Consider the following 25,831-nt stretch of genomic DNA (forward strand, 5'->3'; position numbering starts at 1 on the left):
GTTCAGATCCATCTTCTAAATGAAAATCAGTTCAAAATAATTGTTCTTTACTCATGATCCTGGTTTTGTAGTTTACGCAGAAGAAATGTTGACCTTGAGCCTCCTAGCCTCTCATTTATTTAGTTACAATTTTGCCCATTGTTATGTCATGCCAAAAAATTAAACTTTTCATGAAGATTGATGATTATATCAACCATTATCTGCATTTTGTGGTGAAGGTACTCAAGCAAATGCACGGGTTTACATACCCTTGAATGACATTGAGGATATAAATCCATTTCAGTTTGGCTCTGAGTTTCCTTTAGTTGCCTTAGGCCAATAGAAGGATGAAGGAAATGCAACATTGTTTATTCTCCTGTCAACAGCTTTTAATACCATCATCCACGATATCCTTCTAAAGCAGCTGCTTGGGATGGAGTTGGATTGATGTGTTTTAGTTGTTCCAGTGTGGAAGTCAGCTTTTATTCTTAGCCCTTTTTCCAAAGCAGTGGAATTCAGTTTGGGCCACTTATTAACTAAGAAAAAAAAAACTTAGTTTGTTTATTTGAAGGATAAATGAATTGTGACCTTTTTGAAGAACATACCCAGATAGAGTTACCTTCAGAAGTATTTTAAGTATTGTCCTCCTGAATTCCTTGATTTGAATTAGTTAGAAGTTTTTTTAGCTTTTCTCCAAAGGCAGACATGTGGGAATCCTGTATCCAGGGGAAAAAACACCCATATACCAGTGGTGAAATGTAAAATGTGTTACTACTGGTTCTGTGGGCGTGGCTTAATGGGGGGTAATGTGACTGGGAGGGCGTGGCCAACATTTTTTTTTTCCTTTTAAAAGCATTTTTTGACAACCTCTTTGGCTGAAGAGATTGTAAAAAAAGTGCTTTTAAAAGCCTCTGACAATCCCAGCTGAGCCGCGTGATCATCGGAGGCTTTTTTTTAACTTTTAAAAGCATTTGTAGAAAAAATGCTTATAAAAGTAAAAAAAAAAAAAGCTTCTGATGATCACACTGATGAGTGTGGCTCAGCTGGGCATGGGGGGGCAGGGATTCCTGCTACCGGTTCTCCAAACCACCCACTGCCATTGCTACCGGATCGGGAGATCTGGTCCAAATCGGCAGCATTTCACCCCTGCCATACACCACCTATCAAATTATGTTTCTTGTATGGCATAGGCTTATCGTTGTGTGCTCTAGCCTTCATAGAAGCTTACCCTCTGAAAGCAAGGCTGAGAAGTTTCCCACTATTAGTGAAAATGTTTTTTCCAGACTGAGAAGGGGGAAGAAAATGTCCCCAACTTGTGTTTTAAAAAACAATGAAAACTGTACTTTAGTGGAGCGCTAAGCATGGAACTGGTTTAATTATCACTCCAATAATCCCTACGTGCCTCATATACTGGTACTTGCATTCTTTTTATTGTAGATACATGTACATGTTTTAAATTGCTGTGTTACACTCTTTGTGGCATCCTAGATTGTTTGGAGGTGACTGACTATGACATGTATATTGGCTGTTACTTTAATTATGCGATTGAATTGAAAAATGGCCAAACTAGTTGAGTTGTATTTAAGACCAATCTCAATATACTTGGCTATGTAGAGGTGGGGAAGTTTTTCTTTTTGAGGATCACATTCTATATGGCTCTGCTGATTGTGAGAGCGGCCAGAGCTAAGTGGAATTCGAGTGAACCCCTTGTTTCCTCTCTGTTCCTTTCTTCTTCCCTGCCCAGAAGTCCATTAAAGGCTCTGATCTCTTTGTTAAGGATGTGTTAATAAAACTTAGAAATTATTACAGCAGCTTTCCCAAATTTTGTTTGGGATTAGAGAGTTGAATATCATACTGTATGATGTTTTTTTGAGAATTTATTTCAGAATGATTTTTTTTTTTTTTAAATACTTTATTGAATTTTCCAATTTTTAAAAAGACAATATACAATCACAATCTTAATCCGAGGTGCAATGTTACACATTTCATTAGATCAAACATTAAATGAAATCTATCCATAGCTATACAATATACAGTTCTATACAGTTCTCTACGTTTCTATACAAGTAAGTCCATTTCGGGTGTCTAACAGATCGTAGCCTATTATCATATTTTTATTTTTATTCTATTCTTTAACCAGTTATACCAAATTCCCCAAACTTCGTAGTACTTAAAGTTCTCTTCGTTTTTTAGCTCGCTCGTCAATTTAGCCATCTCTGCGCACTCTAGAATTTTATTTATTAATGTTTCTTCAGAGGGGGTAGAGTTGGATTTCCAGAGTTTCGCAAAGGCTAATCTAGCCGCAGTAATAATTTGAATGATTTTTTATTGTAGGGCAGGGGTGTCAAACTCAAGGCCCACGGGCCGAATCCGACCCACAGGGTTCTTAGATCTAGATTGCAGGGTCCCCCTGGAAACAGCACTGGTCCATGGTGCCTCTCCCAGAGAAAAGGAGCACAGGAGGGCCACGGGTGGCCCTCCCATGCTCCATTTTTGCTGGCAGAGGGTTGTAGGAGGCCATTGCAGCCAAAAACAGAGCTCAGGAGCCCATTTTCGCTGGCAGAGCTAGGCCACCACAGTCACCCCCGACACGAGTGATGTCAAGTTGGCCATGGCCACCCTGGCCCCCTGAGGTCATACACAACTCTGATGCGGCCCTCAATAAAATCAAGTTTGACACCTCTGTTGTAGGGCTTTCTTACCTTGCGTAATAAGAGAAGCTTTATTCGGGAATGTATGTATAAGACATTTACATTTTATGGGGATCTATTATATTATATATATATATATATATATATATATATATATATATATATATATATATATATATATATGTTATATATATTATATATATATATATATAATATATAATATATAATATATATATTAAAATATATATTTATATTTATATATCTATTTTCTATTTATATTGCAGTTTATGTAAGACAGAGATCTACTTCAATAGTTTTAACTGTTTCTCTAAAACACAGACTGCATACTAGAACATTTAGCTTAAATGTAGAAAACTGAGGTGTTGGCAACCCAACACTAATGAAATATCTTGGCTAGGGTTCTATCAAACTTGCACGTTCAAGAAATATAGGGAATACACTTATACATTCATTGAAATATCTTTTTAAGTCCATCCAAGTCAATTTGATTATGTTCACTGTTGCCCCAAACTGGTCCCAACACAAACCGCTCTTAACTTCTTGAATTCTACTAGTAAACTTTCTTCTTCTTTTTCTAGAGCAAGGCATTTTAAGGAAAGCATTGCTTTTATCCATGAGTGTCGGCTTAGCGGTGAAGGCTGTCTTGTCCACTGGTATGTACTTAACAAGAGGTTCTAAATTGTATTCTTTCATTTTTATGGATACACAGTACTGGTCGTCCTCGACTTACCATCACAATTGAGCCCAAAATTTCTGTTGCTAAGTGAAACATTTGTTAAGTGAATTTGGCCCATTTTATGTCCTTTCTTGCCACAGTTATTAAATGAATGACTGCATTTGTTAACTTAGTAACACGGTGATTAAGTGATTCTGGCTTCCTCATTGACTTTGCTTGTCAGAAGGTCACAGAAGTTGATCACATGACCCTAGGACACTACAACTGTCATAAATATGAGTCAGTTGTGAAGCCTCTGAATTTTGATCGCATAACCATGGAGGTGCTGCGATGGTCATAAGTGTGAAAAATGGTAATAAGTCACTTTTTTCAGTGCTGTTCTCATTTCGAACGGTCACTAAATGAACTGTTGTAAGTCGAGGACTAGCCGTAATACATTGATTTCCCTTTGAAGCTGTGCATTTCTGTTTTGTGACAGAATATACTGGATATACTAGCGTTACTCTCCCTGTAGGTTGTCTTAGAAAAAAGTAAAACTTGGTTAAGCTCCTCCCAAAGTCAATCTTCCTAGTATGGGATATGGTTCTCCCACTAAAATACTTGGAGAACTATGTTTTTTAAAGGACTGAAGCAGGAATCGATATCATGATAAGAATTCTCGGAGTCTGTGCCAATTAATTTAATAAAGTTGAGATGTTTTGTAGGGTTTCTCTCACTTAAATTTTCCTAACTTAAACACTCAGGTTTCAGAGCCTGCTTTGTACTCAGTCTGTTGGTGGTGTTGACTAACAGCTGCCGTCCACAATTTTAGAGCAGAGTTTTTCTAGCCTTACCTGGAATTGCCAAGGATTAAATATGAGATGTTCTGCATGCAAAGCATGTGCTCTCTCACTGAACTGCAGTTTCTTTTCAACATTAGTTCATTCATATCTCATGTGGGTTTGTTTATTCTCTTGCAAAGTTTACCATGCTTCTTTTCTATCCAGCCATGGTCTTCAGTTTACGACATATTTTCACCTTGCATCTCTTTTCACTTGTATTGGCATGGTGATGCAGTCTTGCCGGTGTATCCAGGAGTGCAACCTTGGTTGTGGCCTATATAATGACTGTCACCGATTTTGGCTGGGAGGATGCATTGTCCATTGTCCGAGTGTCAAGATCATATGCTAGTCCAAACACGGGCTTCCAGCAACAGCTTGAAAACTTTGAAAAAAATGACGTGGCCCAGGTAAGTTTTTGGGTCCTTGGCATCTCCAGCTTAAGTTAGAAGCCATGAATCAGCTCTCATTGCTATAATAATTATTTTTGTTTGCTCTGAAATAGGAATTTTGCAAGCTAGTTGCTGAGCTGCATAACTTATTTTCATGGCTGGGATCAGAATGAGCTTTTCTCAATGTAGAATGTTGATTTGATTCACAAGACCCCTGCTTCCATTCAGACAAGAGATGGCCATTTCATGGAGTGGTTTTTTTTTTTTTTAATAGACTTTATTGAGATTTTTTACAGAACAAAAAGGAAATAAATGAGAAAAACAAACAAACAAACAAACAAACAAAACAATCATTCAAACAATAACATAGAACACTTAAATATAATAAACATTTTTAATTTGTATCGGATATGCAGTGTTTTAACTATTTACATAAATAATACTTGTTGATATTTTGACTCACTTTTAACCAATATTTAACACACCTTTGATCTTTCTTCCATTTTGTCATGCAACCACTTGTACCACCTTTCCCACACCATATAGTATACTGACTTTTCATCATTTAATTCATAAGTTAATTTAGTCATCTCTGCGCACTCGAGTATTTTCTTAATTGTAAGCTTTTCTGGTGGTTGAATTTTCTCTTTCCAAAACTGTGCGTATGCCAATCTAGCGGCTGTGATTATGTGGATCATTAAATGTGTCATTTCCGTTCTATATGGCTTCTTTATTATTCCCAGGAGGAAAATCTCTGGTGTTAGTTCAATATCTTCCCCAATTATTTCGTGTAACCATCTCCTGATCTTACTCCAATATCCTTTCGCTTCCGGGCATGTCCACCACATGTGAAAGAAGGTGCCTTGGCCATGGCCGCATTTCCAACAATTGGGATGTATATTGGGATATATCTTTGCTAGTCTGGCCGGGGCTAGGTACCACCTATGAAGCATTTTGTAATGATTTTCCTTATATGCCACCGCTCTGGTCAATTTAAGATTTCTATTCCATGCCTCATGGAAGGAGGCATTTCATGGAGTGGTTTATCTTGTGCAAATGCCAATAACCTTTACAGACTGGGGGCCTGATGTGCCCACATTATTACTTGGAATACACTTGTTGTGCATGACCTTCTGAAGCCAATCTTCAGAATTTTGGAGAAATTGGTATTTACTTTTTTTCGTAGGGCAATATGCTAGCAAATGCCAAGATATGGATGAAGGATGGAATATAGGCACCATAAAACAGTTGGTGGTGGCTCATATGACTAGACACATGCCTTGGTTTAATTTTCCATGTGTCCCAAAGGTGCTTTTCCAAAAGACAGTTGGATTTTCTTGGGGTTTTTCCTTTAAAATGTTTCACTACTTATCCAAGAAGCTTCTTGGATGAGAAGTGAAATATTTTCAAGTCCAGTTGCCTTTTGGAAAAGCATTTTTGAGACAACAGTGACCTGGATGATTGAGAATCTCCATAGACCAGCATGATGTCACTCGTGTCGGGGGTGTCTGTGGCAGCCCAAGCGCTCTTCCAGTGAAAACAGGCTCCCGGGCCCAGGCCATCGTGGTTGAAAATGGAGCCTGGGACGGCCATGCTTGGCCCTCCCGAGCTCCGTTTTTGCTGGCAGAGGTACTGCGGGCTGGTGCTTTGCTGTTTCCAGGGCAGCCTCGCAGGCCAGATCTAAGCACCCTGGATCTGGTCTGCGGGCCTTGAGTATAACACCCCTGCCATAGACAATTTTTTCATGTGGGATAGCTGGATCTAGCCACTTCTATTTCCCTAGTGCCCAAGTGTGCTCCTGGATCAAACACTCTGAATGGATTAGCCATCAGACCAATATTGTTGCAGCTCTCAGCTCATAAATCTAAAGCCTTCTCTAACTGATCCTCATTTCCAACATATCAAGTCTGTTATCCAAGTGTAAAAAAATTGGGATGCAAGCCATATTTAATTGTTTCAAAGTCTTGGACCCTCCGGACTGTACCATTAGGTGGTAATCTTAATACAACAGAAGGGGAAACAATTTTAAATACTTGGAGCTTAATAATATTAGTTACTTTTCAGAACTGTAACCCATTGCACTTTATTGAGAATTAGAGTAAATGGAAATATTACTGACTAGGGACATTAAGGGAATTTCCAATCTGGATAGCTCCCTCTTTAATTTTCAACTCTTGCAATAATTTTATAATTGATAGTTGATAAAATGCTCTTGCATTTCATAAATAACCTTTTAAGAAGATCAGTAGATTTTCCTTTCTCTCTCTCTCCCTCTCTCCCTCCCTCATTGAATTTCAGTGCCATAATTTCTTCACTTGTCTTCACATGAATACATTGACTTTAAAAAAGGCACTAGCTTAACATAGCCATATAGTCCCTGCAAATTCATGATCACTTAACCAGCTTAGTCCATGTGTGAGTATATTTTAAAACTACAGCTTAATTATGACTTTTCCGCTCCTGAACCCAGATTGCTTTGCCTCCCCCATATTAGAGACATGCCCAGTGATCCTGACAGTTAGAACAATTAACCAGTGGAACAACTTACCTCCATAAGTTGTGAATGCTCCAACACTGGAAGTTTTTAAAAAGAGATTGGATAATCATTTGTCTGAAATGGTATAAGGGGGTTGGACTAGAAGACCTCCAAGGTGCCTTCCAACTCTGTTATTCTATTCTATTCTATTCTATTCTATTCTATTCTATTCTATTCTATTCTATTCTATTCTATTCTATTCTATTCTATTCTATTCCATTCCATTCCATTCCATTCCATTCCATTCCATTCCATTCTCATCATGGTATGTAACATGATGATAATGGGTATCTACTGCTGAGGGACAGAGCCTGAAGATCCTGAGTTCTTGCAGTCTCACTTAGCTTCAATTGCAGCTTCTGCCCTGCCCTCACTGCTAAATTGTGATTGTTCACTGTGCTAAAAGGAAAAATAGATGGAGAGTCCACCTACTCCTAAATTTGATTGTATAACCCTGATCAATGAAAACGAGGTTGGACCAAGCTTTCCTTTGAAGCTGTATTGAGCCATTTCAGAACAAGGATCTTTTTTTAAAAATTCTCCTTCAGAAGATATCTTTCCCAGTCCCACAAAGGGAGATATTTCCTGTTTGTATTAGCTAAAGAACAAACAAGGTGACTTACATCCTCCTTCTCTAGCAGACAAAAATATACTGTTGTGGATTCAGTATCCTAGTATGGAAACAGCTCTTAGAGAAAACTAGGGAAACTGCCTTTTCTCTATAATGGGGTGGTCAGGAGGAGCTTTTGTCATCAGCCCTGTCGAATTTATATTTACTGACAAAGAAATTCAACACAAATATAAATAAATATAAATTCAACACAAAAATAGTTTGTTGCGAAAGCGATTGCCTGCATGTATAGCAAAATAACATGAGAAGAGCCCCTTCCCTTTTCTTCCCCAAAACTCAGTTGTAACTATAGTTTGCATGATCCAGAGAATAGTAGCCAAACTCATGAAATTTGATTAAATCCTAAACTGAATTAACTATGTCCAAACAAATATCACGTTCGGCATATGTACGTAGACTTGTACAGTACGTACAATCAATTAAGATCCACAAGACACTGGGACGCAATAGAAGAGAATATCTACCTATAGCTCAGGATTGGACTGTGGAGTTCTTGGCACTCACTGAGCTTGAGTGTTTACTTACAAACATTTCGTTACCCAACTAGGTAACCTCATTGGTGCAAGACATAACTTCATGTTGTGTGAAGCCAGCCACTGTGTAGGGGGTAATCTTGTCTGTTCCCATGTTTTGGAATCACACTTCCTTTGTTCTCATGTTTTTATCTGGACCAAGTCTGCTTTTATTTTCCCAAAGGTGCTTTTTCAAGAGGCAACTGGACTTGATTGTTGTGATGAGAACAAACCCATCAGGACTAGATTCAGCAGTCCATCTGCATTGAAGAGTCACAGGCCACTCTTTTGAGGACAACAAAGTCCACATTTTGGACACAGAGGACCTCTGGTTTGAAAGAGGGGTCAAAGAGGCCATCTATGTCAAAATTGAACAGCCCTCTCTCAACAGAGTGGGAAGGATACGATATCATCTATCTCCAGTTCCAAGTAGGCTCCACACCCATTTGCACCACTCAGGTGACCCTGATGACACAGATAAAACAGGTGGCATTAATGACTCACTAAAAGAATGCAGATGATCAGTTGCCTGCAAGGAGTATAAATCCTTCCATTCCCCGCCATCCAGTCAGAGCTGAAGAAGCTTCTTGGATGAGAAGTGAAACGTCTTCAAAGAAAAAACCAGAAAGTCCAATTGTCTCTTGAAAAAGCACCTTTGGGACAACTATGACCTGGATGACTGAAAATCTCCATAGACATCTGCTTTTATTTGATTTTGGTCCAAATCTTCTCTTCTCTTTTGCTATAGTACCTTGTCTTCCATATTACTGGATTCAGGGGAGAAAAAGTCATACATCTTGATGATATCATTATTCTTTTTGTTGGATTGTATCAAACTTTATTAAAACAGAATGGCTTTCATGTAGATTTGTCATTCATTTTATAGAAGCACTTGATAATTTCACTGAGCCAGGTGTTGCTAGGTGTATCTGTATCTGTTGCAAAAGGACTAAAAAGATGCAATCAACTCTTGTTGATTACCAGATAAAAAACATTTTTTTGCAGAGTTCTGGATTCAGTTCATGACATCTCAGGACAAGAGAGCTGTTTAGAATAAGACTGCATAAGACCTTCCCACTGCAGTTCCAGTTATGTAGCTATTCTTATTATGATTATTTCTGGGCTGCCTTTCCATAAATATCAGCAAGATTATATGATATAAATGAACAGACAGAAGATATTAAAATATTAGATATTAAAACAATATCGTGATTGGGAGGGGTCCAATGTATTTCTAGAACTGTTCTATGGCTATGTAGGTGTTCTTATTACAATTATTTCTGGACTGCCTTTCTCCAAATGTCAGCAAGATGGTGTGATATAAATCAACAGACAGAAGTTAATAAAACTATTAGCTATTAAAAACAACATTGTGTTTGGGGGAGGACTAATGTATTTCTAGAACGGTGCTGCTGTTTCAGCTGATCTCTGGTGCCTATTATGTCACATGTGACAAGTGCTTTTCTTCTGGAAAATAGCTTCTGGATATTTTAATGGATAAAGTGTGATGTTGTTTTTTCCAGGTGCTTTGCAATGCTCTGAACAGCTTCAGTAAGAGTAGTGTAGAAATACTCTTTTTAAAAGCCACCACTAGCAATTTAATTAGGCTAGGTTTTTAATATATACAGTAGTGGCCAAAATTGTGGAAACCTTTGGGAAAAGTGTATTTTTGAGGTTTGATGGTTAATAACACCACCTCTTTTTTTTTTGGAGTTTCAAGATAATCATATTCCATTGCTGGAATGGCCTGGGAATAGCCCAGACCTTAACCCGATTGAAAATCTATGGAGCTGACTAAAGAAACGTGTTACTCAGAAGCAATCTAGCAATAAAACCCAGTTAATAGCAATCATTCAATCCAGTGGTGAAATCTAAAATTTGTTACTACCGGTTCTGTGGGCGTGGCTTGGTGGGGGGGGGGTAATGTGACTGGGTGGGTGTGGCCAATTTTTAAAAAACTTTTAAAACCTTTTTTCCTACAACCTCTTCGGGGAAGAGGTTGTAAAAAAAATGCTTTCAAAAGGCTCTGACGATCCCAGCTGAGTTGCCTGATCTGCAGAGGCTTTTTAAAAAAGCCTCTGCCGATCAGGCAACTCAGCTGGGATCGTCAGAGGCATTTAAAAGAAAAAAAAGGGTTTTTTTCTTTTAAAAGCCTTTGACGATCCCAGCTGAGCTGCGCAATCATCAGAGGCTTTTTTTTTTTACTTTTAAAAGCATTTTTTGGCCGAAGAGGTTGTAGAAAAAATGCTTTTAAAATAAAAAAAAAAGCCTCTGATGATTGTGTGGCTCAGCTGGGCATGGGGGTGGCAAGCATTTTTGCTACCGGTTCTCCGAACCACCCGCCTCCATTGCTACCGGATCAGGCGATCCGGTCCGAACCAGGAGCATTTCACCCCTGATTCAATCTTGGTTTCACATTATAACAGCTGCAGAACTAAAAGGCTTGGTTAACTCCTTGGGAAGACATTGAAAGGCCGTAATTCATGCTAAAGGTTACCCAACCACGTATTAACTGATCTGACAATTTTTGTATATCTCGTTTTTTCTACATGTTTCACTTTTCTTCTTTATACTGTAACTGCTATTCTAATAGCAACTCCTTCATAAAAGTTATTGTATTACATTCTTGATTAAATTATCTTTCCATTGATATATAATTTTATGGTATTACTCAAAAATAAAGTGGTGTTATTAGCTAGTTTTAGAAAATACACTTTTCCCAAAAGGTTTCCACAATTTTGGCCACTTCTCTCTCTCTCTGTGTGTGTGTGTGTGTGTGTATGTATATATATATAAAATTCTTGGGTATAATACTATATACTGTATATCTCAAATCAAGGTAAGTAAGTCTCATCTTACACTAAGATAAACTGCTTTGATATAAAGCAGCTTCACGCATAATAGCTGGATTCACTTTCTATGTTACAGCATGATTTGGTTTGGTTTAGTTTGATTTAGTCAGATAAGCCAGTTGTGACTTATTCATTCTTCTAAAGCAGTACAATGTGTGAACCTAGCTTTGTAGTGGTGAAATCTGGGAGAATGTCATTCTTAAAAAAAAAAACCAAAGCCAAATGTTGGCCAAGTCTACAAAAGGCAGCAAACGAGCAAAATTTCTCAGCTTCCTGCAATTCAGTTGATGCTTTCAGAAGTTGTCTGCCTGTTTGCTTGTTGCTAGTCATTTTGAACTTTGCAATCTGTGTAACATTTGACCACAGTCATATGAAATGTGCTACATATCATGCCATTTCATTTAACCGTTAAGACAGATTTGGAATATCATTGAATATACAGTAAGTTTTCAGTTATATATATATAGATATATATCTTTGTTTACTTAAAAATTGCTTTTTTGATGGTAGACACACAGGCTTCAGTGTTTTACTATAGGGGCAAGCAATATATGTTTGTAGAAGAAAAGTACCATGTATAGAAAAGACTTAAATATCTGTTTCTGTCCATGGTTCTTCTTTTTTTTTTTTTAATTTGATTTATATGCCGCCCTTCTCCAGAGACTCAGGGTGGCTTACAATGCGCTAAGCAATAGCCTTCATACTTTTGTATATTTATACAAAGTCAGCTTATTGCCCCCACAAACTACCTTAGAAAGGATGGAAGGCTGAGTCAACCTTGAGCCTGGTGAGATTCGAATTTACAGTAATTGCAGACAGCTGGTGTTAATCACAAGGCTATCAGTCTGCTGAGCCACCAGGCCCTTCTTAATTAAATGTCCCTAAATATCTTAGTTGAATGTATTAAATGTATTAAAACTTTCATTCTATGTGCATCAGAATTATAGTTACATCCCCGCACGTCAATAATTCTGTGGGATGTCCAAGTACAATTAGTTCTCAACTTGCAACAGTTTGTTTAGTTCAAAGTTACAACAGCACTGAAAAAAGTTTTCTCATGACCGTTGCAGCCTCCCCATGATCTCGTGATCACAATTCACTGGCATATATTTATGATGGTTGCTGTGTCCCAGGGGTCATGTGATCACCTTTTGCTACCTTCTGATGAGCAAAGTCAACGGGAAAGCCAGATTCACTTACCAATCATGTTACTAACGTAACAACTGCAGTGATTCACTTAACAACCGTGGCAAGAAAACTCGTAAGATGGGACAAAACTCACTTAAAAACTGACTCACTTAGCGACATAAATTTTGGGCTCAATTGCAGTCATAAGTCGAGGACTACCTGTATAAAGTGAACTCCACTGCAAGTGATGTAATGTCTTCTATGTGCCTTGAATTGCTTCTTACGTGCGTTTTATTAACGTTTACCTACATAATTAGACTAACTCAAGTGCTGTCTTTCGAAGTCTAGACAAAATTTAATGTGTAAATTGTCCTTACCCAGTTTCCTTTCAACCTTCCTGAATTGTCTCTTCTGCTTCCCTCTTTCCAGTTCCGAGATTGGCTTAAAGCAAAGTATGGCGAAAACCCTTTGCAAGACAAACAAGACGCCGAGGCTCTTTTGCAGCAGCACAGACTCCATGCAGCAGATCCTTACAAATATGCCTGGAAGGCCGTGGAATGATATTGTTCCTTCGGTGACTGCCGATCATTTATTGTAACATTCGGGATATAGTCACAACTAAGCAGGGTAACTTGCGCTCACATCTTTCTGCACGTGCCGAAAAAGGATTGCTTGGAAAGGAATAATTCAGGGGAGGGCACAGGGGCTATTTGGGTTGTTATAATACACCTGCCTTTAAATATTTGAGGAGTGGGACTCCAGAATATGAACCTTGTTATACTCATGGTTGATCTTGCCTTTATTATGTGAAGGGCCTACTCTTTTTCCCTGCGGTGTGAAAACAGCAGGCCACACACTCATGGCCAAATACAGTTCTGCAGATTCCTATTCTTCAGGCCGCCTGCAAAGACGGGGTTTGGCACAGCTGCACTTTTCAAATTATGTAGGGTTTTTCTAAAGTGGGAGGGGGGAATGGGTACCCCAGGGAGCGACTTGTACTCAGCGAGAGTTCTGGTTTCGCTACAGCCAGGCCTGCAGCAGAAGAAGAGGCCTGTTTAAAATAGCAGCTCTGTTCTTCAGCAGTGAGAAAACGTTGCACCCAAATTAAGCCAGGTTCTGATGTAATGCATGGTTGCTGCTCTAGTGCGTGTATCTTTGTTTAGAAATGATTTTTAAAAGAGATTCCTCTCTTAACGCCTGTTTGAATCGACTGATGGAAAAATATTACAGATAATGTTGTGGTATTTATTGCCCTGGTGTTTGTCTCAAAGAAGCTGTTAACTGTTTTTCTTTAATCCTTTTAGTACTTCAACAGGGGAGGACTATTGAAAGTATATTGGAATGTACAGAATATATTTAAAGATGAAGACAGAATTAATAATGGCTAGAGTGCTATAATAATGTCGAAAATCCCGCCCCCCCAAATACTACTGGCAAAAGTATTTTATTGTATATTAAGTATCTTGATGAAGTTTCATGTTTGACTGCTTTTCTCAGTGGAATATATTCAATAAAAGCTTCAGGGTGTTTTTTTAAAAAAAATAAAGTGTGATGATATGTCACCACTTTTAGATGTTACCACTAATTGTGATAGAGAAAATGTTAAATAGTCAAACCGAAGAGAATATTCTAAGTATTCTGCAAAGGCTGGAGATTGTCTTGGATATGATTAAATCTGCAGATTATATCCCATACTAGAAGAGGGAAAACATACATTCAAATACATGCTTCTCATTACATGAGGCGTGTCAAACTCAATTTCATTGAGGGCTGCATCAGGGTTGAGTTTGACCTGGGGGGACTGGGGGGCGTGGCTGGGGCATGGCCAGCATAATGTCACTCATGTCAGGGGCACCCCTCCCAGGCTCTGTTTTCAGCTGCGATGGCCTCCTGCAGTGCTCTGCCAGTGAAAACAGCTCAGGAGGGCCGTCTCCCGAGTTCTGTTTTCGCTGGCAGAGGCACTGTGGGCCGGTCCTTCGCTGTTTCTAGGATGGCTCCGGGGGCTAGATCTAAGCATCCTGAGGGCCGGATCTGGTCCTTGAGTTTGACACCCCTGCATTACATCATAGAATCTGTCATTCTCTGAAGATCATTTGGATTCTCAGCCAAGAGCACATCAATGCCCTGTTTATGAAAGCACACACACATTGTCATTCCCAAATACATTCTAAAAACCAAAGGGGCATTACCTTTTCCTGTTAAACTCAATGTTGAACCATACACCATGCATTTAACATAGTCCTGTGCATGGTTTACCTCTTTCATAGACTGCTTTTACCACATTTAGTGACTGATTTGCAATTCTATATTCATATAAAATGTTCCATCCAAAGGTTTTAAATTTTATATATGTGTATGGCTGCCCAGCTTCAACAAAACATGAGTACTGAAAGTATAAAGTATTTAAAGTATAAAGTAATATAATGGTGAGCCAATGCACTCATCTTCCAATGAGAATACCAACATATGATCCAAAGAGCCAGGGCCTTTTAAAGGCTGTTGTGATCAGAGTCAACTGAAGGTCAGGAGGAAGTTCATTCCATAAGATAGGGACCACTATGCACCCTATTGGAGCATGTGAGGTAAGCAGATAGTCTGGGGAGAAGGTTCATCCTGCAAATAACTTGGCCACATAGGGCTTTATATGCATTTTGCATTGCACCAGGAAGTCTATTGGTAGTAAAGCTGGCCAAGTAATGGTGTTACATGGACAACTACTCATGCTGCTGCATTCTGGACGAATTGTAGCTTCTGAGTTGTCTTCAAGGACAGTCCCACGTACAGTCATTGACTGAGGTGAGTGACCATAGAAAATAATGAATGAATGAATATAAAAAAATTAAAATCAACAAGAATTAGATCAAACTAGGTACTAGGTCCACGAACAGTAAAAGAAGTGAGCTCTTTCCTTACTCCACCATCCACCTCCAGTGTAAAGTTCCCCCATTAGAGTCCAGCCAAGTTTGGAGACCCTTCCAGAAGTCCAAGAGGATGTGGGTGCATTTCACTTCTAACAGCAAAGTGTCAAAGTTGGGGGGGACCACACACCAGAGAAGGCTCTTCTCCTAAATCCCACTATCTGAAATTCCTCAGCCTTTTCTGGACTGAGTTTGACAGGCCAATCCCATTGGGGTGAGATAGTTCCTCAGGGTAACTTGATCCAATGCCAATTAGTGTTCTGCAACACTGGTAACCCTATATCAAAAACAGCCCAACTGACAGGTTAGTGGGTCAGAGAAGTGAGATGAGATGAAGCTCCTCATTGTTCACGTTTACCAGATTTGCAGAAGACCTGTAGAAAATTTTACCATCCTCTTGTCCCAACTGGTAGAACATTTGTCAATTTCATCCAGGCTTCCAAATATCTCAAACCTATATGGCAGCAAGGGGCGGTAGCACCTGCATCCAGAAGTATCCCAGAGAGTATGCAAAAAGGTGTTAGAGCAGGAAAAATAGTGTAGCTACCTTGTATTTCCTCTGTCAGGATAAACAGGGACAAGCAGGTTAAAGCAGCTATCCCATTGCTTGCTCATAGCACGTTCATTTGGCAGTGCACTGGTGTCTTACCAGGACAGACTGTTGTGCCGGTGTTTCAAAATACTAGTGTTTCCAGGTGTAAATGGAGTCCTCCTCAGGCCTGAGATGTTTCACAAAGTGAAGCATAGTCAGGATGGGGGTGGAAATATTCCTTCTGAAGAGGGTCAGGCAGCCCATACACTAGCCCAGGAGTCTCCAACAGGCTGAGGAATTCTGGGAGCTGAAGTCCACAAGTCTTAAAGTTGCCAAGGTTGGAGACCCTTGCACTAGCCAACAGGACTGGGGGCATTACCTACAATGAACACTCCACACCGCACTGCAATGTTCCTATCCTAGACCATCAGTTAGTATCTTTGCATGGGACAAACAGGACTTGTGGACAATATAAGAATATTTTTCCAATTATCCGGCACAAATAGCACCTTCAAATACCATCTCAGATCATTGTGGTCATCTAAAATTCTCCACTGAAGCCTAGAAACATGGAAAATCAGTTCTAGAGATCAATAATGAGCTACCCCCAGGAATACGACTGATCCCGGACCTCCGTACTTTCCGTCGAGCTTTGAAGACCTTCCTATTTCAGCAAGCCGGGCTGGCTTAAAATTTTAATGGGTTATTTCATGGGCAAAGGGTTTTAAATTTTGGGAAGCCAATTTGTTTTAATTCTGTTTTAATTTATTTTTAATTTTTATATTGTATGTATTTTAATCTTGGCTGTTCACCACCCTGAGTCCTTCGGGAGAAGGGTGGTATACAAATTTAATAAACTTAACCTAACCTAACCTAATAAGATGAGAATTTCTTGAGAAAACTGTGGATTTCCTATTTGGGCTACAATACTAATAATGTATACTAGTAATCAATACTAGTGATATGTTCTTTTTTGTAAAGTATAGACCAGGAATATGAGAGGTTTCTGCAAACAGAATAATCCAGGGACGAATAAACATTTGTGCTGATTGCTGAATATTTTTCTTAAGAAGGGACTTGAATGGAACAGCATCCTGAAGAAGGGCATGACTAGTTGCTGCATTTGTAATACAGTAGGAGTAGTTTATCATGTGTCCCAGTTATTATTCCACTTAGTGTGCCTCAAGATTCCAAGTACATATGGTAGCCAAGAAAGATACATCAGAGTTGTTATTTTATGTTCCAACTAGGAAGGAGGACTGACCATAGGACCATCATAAAACAGCCAAGCAAATTCTGGCAGAATCAAAATTTGAACAATTATAAACAGAAAAAGTCATTGCTGAGCTATCTCTTTGAAATTGGTTTTAGTAGTAGTAGTAGTAGTAGTAGTAGTAGTAGTAGTAGTAGTAGTAGTTATTGATACATCCAGAACTTTATGTGGGCTGGTGATAATAGAAACTGCAACCCAACTCACTTGAAGAGACCTTGGATTAGAAAGATTGAGAAATTGTGTGTTCATGTTGATGTACACTAGCAGATTTTTGAACTTGAAGTGGCTAAGGATGTAGCATTGAATTCTGTTTGTGATATATACAATATATATAGGGATCAACCCACATTTTTCTTCAGCTGTACCCACGTGGAGTGAAAAATCACCCCCTATATGATGATCAAATTAAATGAAAAACAAGTTAATGATTCAGCAGGCGTTGGGTCAGCGAGTCATTCAAGATATGTAGATGACAATGGTTAATGCCTTTGAGAAAGAACATGAGGGAAACTGAAAGATCACAGTCATTGGTGGTCTAAGGCTTATGGCTCAAAAATGCCATGCTCTTCCTCCCTCTTTCAAGTCCTCTCACAGCACGAAGCATTTCTAAATTTTGTCAGCTTCATGCTGATGGTTTAAAATAAACTGATTTAAGTTTACTGCCAATGCTTCAGTGGATCTAAGGGACATTCCAAGATGAATAAGTATCATGCAGGCCTAAGTTAATTCAGGTAACTGAAAATTACTTTTTATTCTTCTTTCTCCTCCTTTTTTTTAAACTTTCCCCCCACTACTAAAGTGCTTATTAATGGGCCTTCTACCTTCACTACGGGTCTATAGAGTGGTAGGATTCAAATAATTTAACACCCAGTTCTCTGCCCTAATGATTCCTTCCAACAACCAGTTCACCAAACTGCTCAGAAAGTTAACAACCAGTTCTCCCGAAGTAGTGCAAACTGGCTGAATCCCACCACTGGGTCTATAGCAGTGGTGGGTTGCCCCTGGTTCGGACCGGTTCGCAAGAACTGGTAGTAAAACCAGTGGGAGGCTCCGCCCACCGACCTGGGTGTCGTCAGGAAGCTTCTGCGCATGCAGTCCCATTGCAAACCGGTAGTAAAGGTAAGTAAAACCCACCCCTGGTCTATAGATGTAAAATTCCCAAAATTCTTAAAATTGATTCTGAAAATTCTGAGAATGCCAGTTCTAACATCTATCTAATGGTTGCCCAGTTAAGGCTCTACTTTGTTATCTAAGAGTACTTTGCTTTGCATTTGATAAGTACAGGATTCTTCTGTAAAGCTCCAGTAAGGAAATATACTTCCCCAAGCTGATATCATTCAGGCATCTTTGATAGCAAGTCTTAGGGTCAATAGTTACCATGCTAGGTGATCACTTGTCTTTCCACAAATGAGTGTGTGAGGATATGTGATTATCACTGATAGAATTTTTTTTTGGCATGGGTATGTTGCCTTCCCCTGAAAAAGCTTTGTAATTGAGACTTTCCCATCCAATGCATCTACCAATGGACTAGTAAAAAAAAAAAGTTTTTCCATTATTTCTGTGACTTGGACTGGAAGAGGAACCTACGAGAACCCTTGTCAATTTCTCCTGGTGAAAAAAGAAGAAAGTTCCACCATTGTACCCTTCCGTTAGTGAAGTTGTTAAAAAAGGGGAAAAAACCCAGAACTTTACTTTAATCCTCTCACTTAGCCTATAAGGGGAAAAGGAGAAAACGCTTGCTAATTTCACTTCTTCCTAAATTTGGCTTTCAAAAAAGATTCACAGTTCCTTTAGTGAATCCTTAAGGAAAAATAAAAATATCCAGCCTATCCCTGTTATACCAGTGAGCAAACTTTCTTTCCTTCCGGCCCTGCAGGATAAAATGGCTGTGGAAGACACTGATTGGTGATTGGAGATGAAGTAACATTGAGGTAACTTGGTTGTACAGAACAGTCCGTGGCATTTTATTGAGCCATTTTAGTTTTAATTGCCTTTATTGAATTTTCTGTAAACCACAATGAAGAATACTAATTGGAAGTGGAAGGAATTATGAATTCTAATTCTATTAAGTTTTAGAAATGGAAATACCCAGCTCATCTTGTCAGGCATGGGAAGCTAAGCAGGCCAGGCCTGGTTTGTACTTGGATGGGAAATCCTTGAGGAATTTTAAGACTGTAGGTTACCCTGAGGAATTGAGAATATTGTTTCAGGGTTGGCAAATTACTGCTGTATTGCTGCCAAGAAAACTACTGGATATATCTAGGAAGTCGTAGGTGTCAATTCAAAGGAGACTTCACTTATTTAGGAATAATATCTTGGATATTTTGGCCTTGGATTATTAAAAAAAGAGAGAAAGAGATAGTAATTTGGTTATATTATATTATGAAGAGGCATATCATGAAAATCAGTGCATTACATTAATGGCAGCAACATCTTGCCTGCCAGAGATGCTTTTAAGATACATTGGATGTCAAATAAAAATAAAAGACCGAATAATATATTGCAATTTGGTGGTGATTTAACATTAGCTTCATGCCAGCCTGACATTGATATTTCGATTGAGCAGAAAGGATAGTATCGGGTAGGAGGCTTTTTTGGCCCTACTCTCTGTGCAGGAATGGTGATTATTTTTTTCCCAAATCACAGCAATGCTGTTTGAGAAGGGTGAGTTGATATTGGCTGTGCTCCCCAATGCATTAGCACTGTGTTTTTAGGTTGGTTGCAGTGATGATAAAGGCTGGTCAACTTTAAATTTAGCAATCTGGAAGACGGCTGGATTTATTATTCACAGAATAATTTGAGTCAATTTATTCATAGAAGAGTAAATTTAAAGGAAGGGAAGAAGAAAGGACTTATTGGAGAATATAAATGCAATGAATGAATAAGAATAATCATAGGGACTGATTCTGATTCCCATCCATCCTTAATACAAGTAGTCCTCAACTGATAACCGTTCATTTAGTGACCATTCAAAGTTACAATGGCACTGGAAAAACTGATTTATGACCCTTTTCCACACTTATTACCTTCACAGCATTCTCACGGTCGTGCAATCAAAATTCAGATGCTTGGCGACTGACTCATATTTATGACGGTGGCAGTATCCTGGGGTCATGTGATCACCTTTTGCGACCTTCTGACAAGCCATGTCAAGGGGGAAGCCAGATTCACTTAACAACTTAACAATTGCAGTGATTCACTTAACAACTGTGGCAAGAAAAGTCGTAAGATGGGGCAGTTAACAAATGTTTCACTTAGCAACAGAAATTTTGGCCTCAATTGTGGCGGTAAATCAAAGACTACCCGTAATCCCATTTAGACATTCCTCTGCCAATTTACTTTCAGGTTTAACTGTTTCATAACTTTCATCTAACTTTTGGGGCGTTGGTATTATGAATGCCTTTGTGTTATGTTTCCCTTAGTAGTCTAGGTTTTCTATTAAATACAGTAGTTACGTCTTAACTGCTGTTCAGTTCAGTTCTGCTCAGTGCACAGAATTACCCAGCCTTCTGAGTAATAGTAGCACAGGCAGCAAGCAGCACAGAAGCTTCTACAAACTGCCAAAGCTGTGTTATTTTTGCCTTTTCAGTGAAAGCTTATGGAGGCCCCCCAGTGGCTGTCTTGGTTTTGTTTTTTAAATTGCCTCCCCAAAAACACTTCGTACAATTAAACAAATCAAGGGGAATAGTAAAGAGCTATTACTTATGATAAGGACTAAGAACTTTATTGTGGCGGAGTATATTAGCTAGATTTCAAAGAAAGAAACATTGTGGTTGTTTACTTTGTGCAGTTTGCGGCACACAACTCAAGGGTCATTTGAGAAGAAGTATTTTTAAGAAGTATTTTTATTATCCTTGAAGTAGGATCATTGAAGGATCATTGAAAAATTAACGTTATATTTAGATCCGAGTTAAGGTAGCAATCTTCAATAGACAACATGGCAATATCAAAGTGTCAGATTTATTTTCAAATATGTGTAAACTTTCATAGAGAATAGGCTCTCGTTGATTAAGATGTAAAATGATTTTGTTTTGGCTTACCTCAGTGTATATACACCCAGCCATTATGTCTTGTAAATCATGGTTTATTTTAACTTTAGCTGTTTTTTTTAATCCAGGAAGACTCAACAAACATGGCTTCAGATTACCATGGTTTAATGCCGTGCTTCTATATTTATCGATATTCAATTTGATCCAACTAGGATTACCAAATTATCAAGGCAAAAATGTTATTTTTTTTTTTTTGGTTCACTTCATCATCATTAACACTCAGTAGACTAAGGTTTTTGCAACTTTGAAACGATTTAGCAATTTCATCTGCTAACATATAAAGGTTAAGATGACGCAGGATTGGGGGTGGGGATAGTGAGCTGCTGATAAATGCAGAGAGAATGGTTTTAAAAAAGGAATTTGCAACCCTAACTCTCTCTATATCAATTCAAAAGATAGTGTTGCATGCTGTTTTTTAAAACAAAATGTGCAATAAAAGAGGAAAATTATGCCAGCGCAGCTTGGCGTGCCAAGGAGGAGTTGGGCTGCACCTGGTACGAAATTCCCCTTCTGCATAACTAATAAAGTTGCATTAATTTTGTCCCCTCTTTTGCTCTTTCTTCAACCTGGGTTCCCTAGTGAAAATATTTATTCTTTGGTGCATAAAGGTCTGTTTCATGACCACCTTCTCTGTAAAGAGGTCAGCTCCTTGATCGAGTGTGGAGAAGCAAAATTTCACCCACTGTAGAAATGCCCATTGTGAAATACACATATGAAAAAGGCTCAATAAGAATCATGTTGGTCTGATCTGGGAGTCCAAATTAGTTCAGGTTAATTATAGGGTATTAACATCATCATGTTGTTATCCTGTTCAAAGGCAGGATCAGCCATGTTCCGGAGATCCACCTACATGATAATTCCTGCCCCAGAGAAAGGTGCTTATATCAGGATAGCAGCTTGACATCACGGAAGATGCCATCTTGTTACAAAAGAAGTTGGGGGAAAGGCTCTCTCTACCTTGCAAGTTGCAACGCTCTTAAAGACTTCATTCTTTTTCAATCTAAAATATAAATAGTCCTTGATTTATGACCGTAATTGAACATTGGAATTATGGTAGTAAGTCATTGAATTTGTAAGTTGAGGCATCACGTGACTGGCCCTGATTTTTTTTAAAAAAAATTTTTTTTGCAGCAGTTGTTAAGTGAACATGACAATTGTTGAGCAAATCCATTTTTCCTCAATGGATGTTTGCTGGAAACTGCATGTAAGTGCTGGAAAACAAAACCAACAAAATCACAAATCATGGTCATGCAACTGCAGGATGCTGTAAATATTTATAAAATGATGAGAGGTATAAATGCCCAAAATTTGATCATGTGACATTGTGACTGCAGGGTATCTGTGCAAATCATGTTGTAAGTAGGTTTTGAGGGCATCCATCATAAGTGACTGGTCATAAGTCGAGGATTACATCTAATCATTTTGTTCCTGTGAAGATCAATAATGATCTATCATAGAAATAAAGTTCTCTGTGTAGAGAAAGCTGGGTCTGTGTTTGCTATGTATTTCCAACTTCCATCTTCTTGAGTCCTGCTAAGATGATGATGCTAGCAGTATCATTATGTTATCATTATGAGACTCTAGAAAAAGTGCAGAGAAGAGCAACCAAGATGATTAGGGGACTGGAGAGTAAAACATATTACAAGACTAGCCATGCCCAGTTACAGGAACTGGGCATGGCTAGTCTAGTGAAGAGAAGGACCTGGGGAGACATGATAGCAGTATTCCAATATTTGAGGGGCTGCCACAGAGATGAAAGGGTCAAGCTATTTTCCAAGGCACCTGAAGGCCAGACAAGGAATAATGGGTGGAAACTGATCAAGGAGAGATTCAACATAGAAATAAGGAGACATTTTCTGACAGTGAGAACAATCAACCAATGGAACAGCTTGCCTTTGGAAGTTGTTGGAGCTTCATCACCGGAGGCTTTCAAGAAGAGATTGGATTGCTATTTGTCAGAAATGATGTAAGGTCTCCTGCTTGGCCAGGGCGGTTGGACCAGGGGTGAAATCCAGCAGGTTCTGACAGGTTCTGGAGAACCGGTAGCAGAAATTTTGAGCAGTTCGGAGAACCGGTAGTGGAAATTTTGAGTAGTTGGGGAACCGGCAAATACCACCTCTGGCTGGCCCTAGAGTGGGGTGGGAATAGAGATTTTGCAATATCCTTCCCCCAGGAGTGGGGAGGGAATGGGGATTTTGCAGTATCCTTCCCCTGCCATACCCATCAAGCCACGCCCACCAAGCCACACCACACCCACCAAACCACACCCACAGAACCGGTAGTAAAAAAATTTGGATTTCACCACTGAGTTGGACTAGATCAGTGGTGAAATCCAATTTTTTCCCCATTCTCTCCCCACTCCTGGGGGAAGGATAGTGCAAAATCTCCATTCCCACCCCACTCTGGGGCCAGCCAGAGGTGGTATTTGCCGGTTCTTCGAACTACTCAAAATTTCTGCTACCGGTTCTCCAAACTGCTCAAAATTTCCGCTACCAGTTCTCCAGAACATGTCAGAACCTGCTGGATTTCACCCCTGGACTAGATGACCTACAGGGTCCTTTCCAACTTTGTTAATCTGTTAATCAATTACTCCTGGAGCTTAGAGTTACAAGATACACAGAACAGTAAACCAAACTAATCGTGTTTTGGCCCATGAACTATTCCCAGTTTTGTCCATAGTCTAGGGGCAGAATAAAACTGAGTACAATGCTCATGTAATTGTCCATTTCTTGTTTGGACAATTTGTTCCAATCCATACTTCTGATGCTGATGGGATGCTCTAATATACCAAGGCAATGCCATAAGATCATCCCTTCTCCTTTCCTGCAACATTTCCTTCAGCCAAAGCAAGAGTTTTTATTTGCTCATATTGAATTCTAGTGTTTATTAGTTGCTGACTTTTACATTGATGTTATTGTTTCTGTATTTAACAGCAGCCCGGTGGATAGAAATTGATGAAAGAAATATAATATAGCACAGGACAGAAAGCAAAGGGTGTGGCTAGTAAAGAGATAAACCACACAAGAAGCTATGAATTCTTGCCTTGCTAGAAATATCAAACAGAAGGTAGCCAGATGCCAAGATGCTATTATAGCTTATGTCTTAAGAAGAGGAAAAGACAATGGATGATCAAAGGAAATGATAAGCTATGATAAGCTTCACACACAGATGGCCAAAAATCAAACGGTTATTGGAAGAACAGGAATTAGAATTTTAATTTCTAATTGGTTTTGTTGGTTGCTGGCAACCTTATGGGTTATATCCTCCAACCAAGTGCCCTGAAGATTGCAAACTCCATCGTTCCTAGCAATGGCACTAGGTGATGGAAGTTATCCTACTCAATAATGGAAGGCTAGGATTTAGTTTAGGTTAGATGCCATAATTTAGTTTCACTGAATAGTAACAAAGTAGTACTGAACTGTACAGGCAAGTTGTTATTCTGTGAGGGCTTGCCACATTTCATCAAAACGTTCTTTGCATGGAATAGTTTCTGTTATCAGTAAAGTGCAAAAGCATTTTCCCTTCTTAAACCCAGCAGTCTTCTTTTATACTGTAAAAGTGAAAAGATGTCTTGTTTTAATAACTAAAAAAAAAAAGAAAAGAAATAGGTTCAAAAGTATATGTTGTGAGGGCTTATAAGCATGCACACACCCCTATCTATAATTATCAATAAAGTTATAGCTCTATACACTTCCAAAGACCTCATGGAAAGTTTGAAGAATGGAAAATTTGCCATAGAGAGGGATCAAGAAAACCACCCCACAAAGTCTGTTAGTTTGTACATTCAGGAAGTGATTTACAACGTTCCTAACTCAGCTGATGGTATGTGATCTCTGTAAAAATCAGCTTATTTGCATAACAGCCAACAATTATTAGGGGAATCTGTGTAGTCAAAAGTATATTTGTTCACATGTGATAACTGATGTCTCTGAAAATGTTGTTTTCTTTTGCATAAGAAAATGCAGCAATGGGAGGGTCAAATACAATCCCGATCCAAGACTGGAAGAACGATGAATTTGCCAGATCTTATTATTTCTCCCATTGATTATAGTAGAGAAATAGTGATCTCTGAAAGAGATCTTTCTCCTGCACAAGAAAATTGAGGAATAATTATTCCTTGAGTCATGGACTAGCTTGACAATCAAAACCATGTTTTTGGTCCTGCCTTTAAAACAAATGAGTTGGTACTTTGTTCATGTCCTTGGGCTAGGGTTGACTTTATTTTGTTTTTATTCTGTGCCTTTTAAAGTCGGCTTTGTATTTATGCTGTTTTATTACCTCTATGCTTTCTTTGCTTTTGGCAACCAAACAGTCTATGAATGCAACAAAAAAAAAATCTATCATTGCTTGCTGCAGAGCCAATGTGGAGGAAAAAAAGGAAAAACAAGATAGCAGCAAATTCCCCCCTTTCTCTTTACTGTAAAGGCTGAAATTATTGTAATGAGTAGATCCAGATCCCAAATTACTTTCTACACAGGTCTGGGTGCAGAGCCTGCTTTAGGAACTCCATGGAATTGTGATTGCGTGACTAAAGAAATGTGAACTACCTACGTGCCAAATGAATAAATCTATCGTAACTATTGTGCAAAATCATCCTGCCTCAAGAGAAGACATTTAGGGTGGAATCTCCCCCCATGCAATAATTTTCAGAACAGGATGCGTGGGTAGCTGGGAAGACAGCAGAGTGACAGAGAGGGACGTAATAGGGGGACAAACCAATTGTAATAATTTGTGCCCTCTTGCAATAACCTGCATTCAACGTTCAAGTATCTTGAAAGTAAGGTAGAAAAGTAGATGCCCTTTTCACAGTTTTTTTGATAGGTTTCTTTTTCCCTTCAGGAAATTGATTTCTGCCTGTTTTCA

The 25,831-nt window shown here is 38.9% G+C and overlaps 1 protein-coding gene across 1 annotated transcript in view; it reads left to right on the forward strand.

Annotated features, from left to right (window-relative positions):
- Window positions 1-13,610, forward strand: part of DUSP22 (dual specificity phosphatase 22) — a 39,749-nt gene extending 26,139 nt beyond the window's left edge. Inside the window, exons 5-7 of the mRNA XM_070942542.1 lie at window positions 3,230-3,304; window positions 4,384-4,555; window positions 12,626-13,610. Coding sequence (XP_070798643.1) covers window positions 3,230-3,304; window positions 4,384-4,555; window positions 12,626-12,757 — 379 coding nt within the window. The 3' untranslated portion in view covers window positions 12,758-13,610. The remainder of the gene's footprint in view (window positions 1-3,229; window positions 3,305-4,383; window positions 4,556-12,625) is intronic.
- The last annotated feature ends 12,221 nt before the right edge of the window (window positions 13,611-25,831 follow it).

Source organism: Pituophis catenifer, unplaced genomic scaffold (genome assembly GCF_029215685.1).
Source record: "Pituophis catenifer annectens isolate HBS135680 unplaced genomic scaffold, rPitCat1.0.hap2 SCAF_3, whole genome shotgun sequence".
Lineage (NCBI taxonomy): Eukaryota > Metazoa > Chordata > Lepidosauria > Squamata > Colubridae > Pituophis > Pituophis catenifer.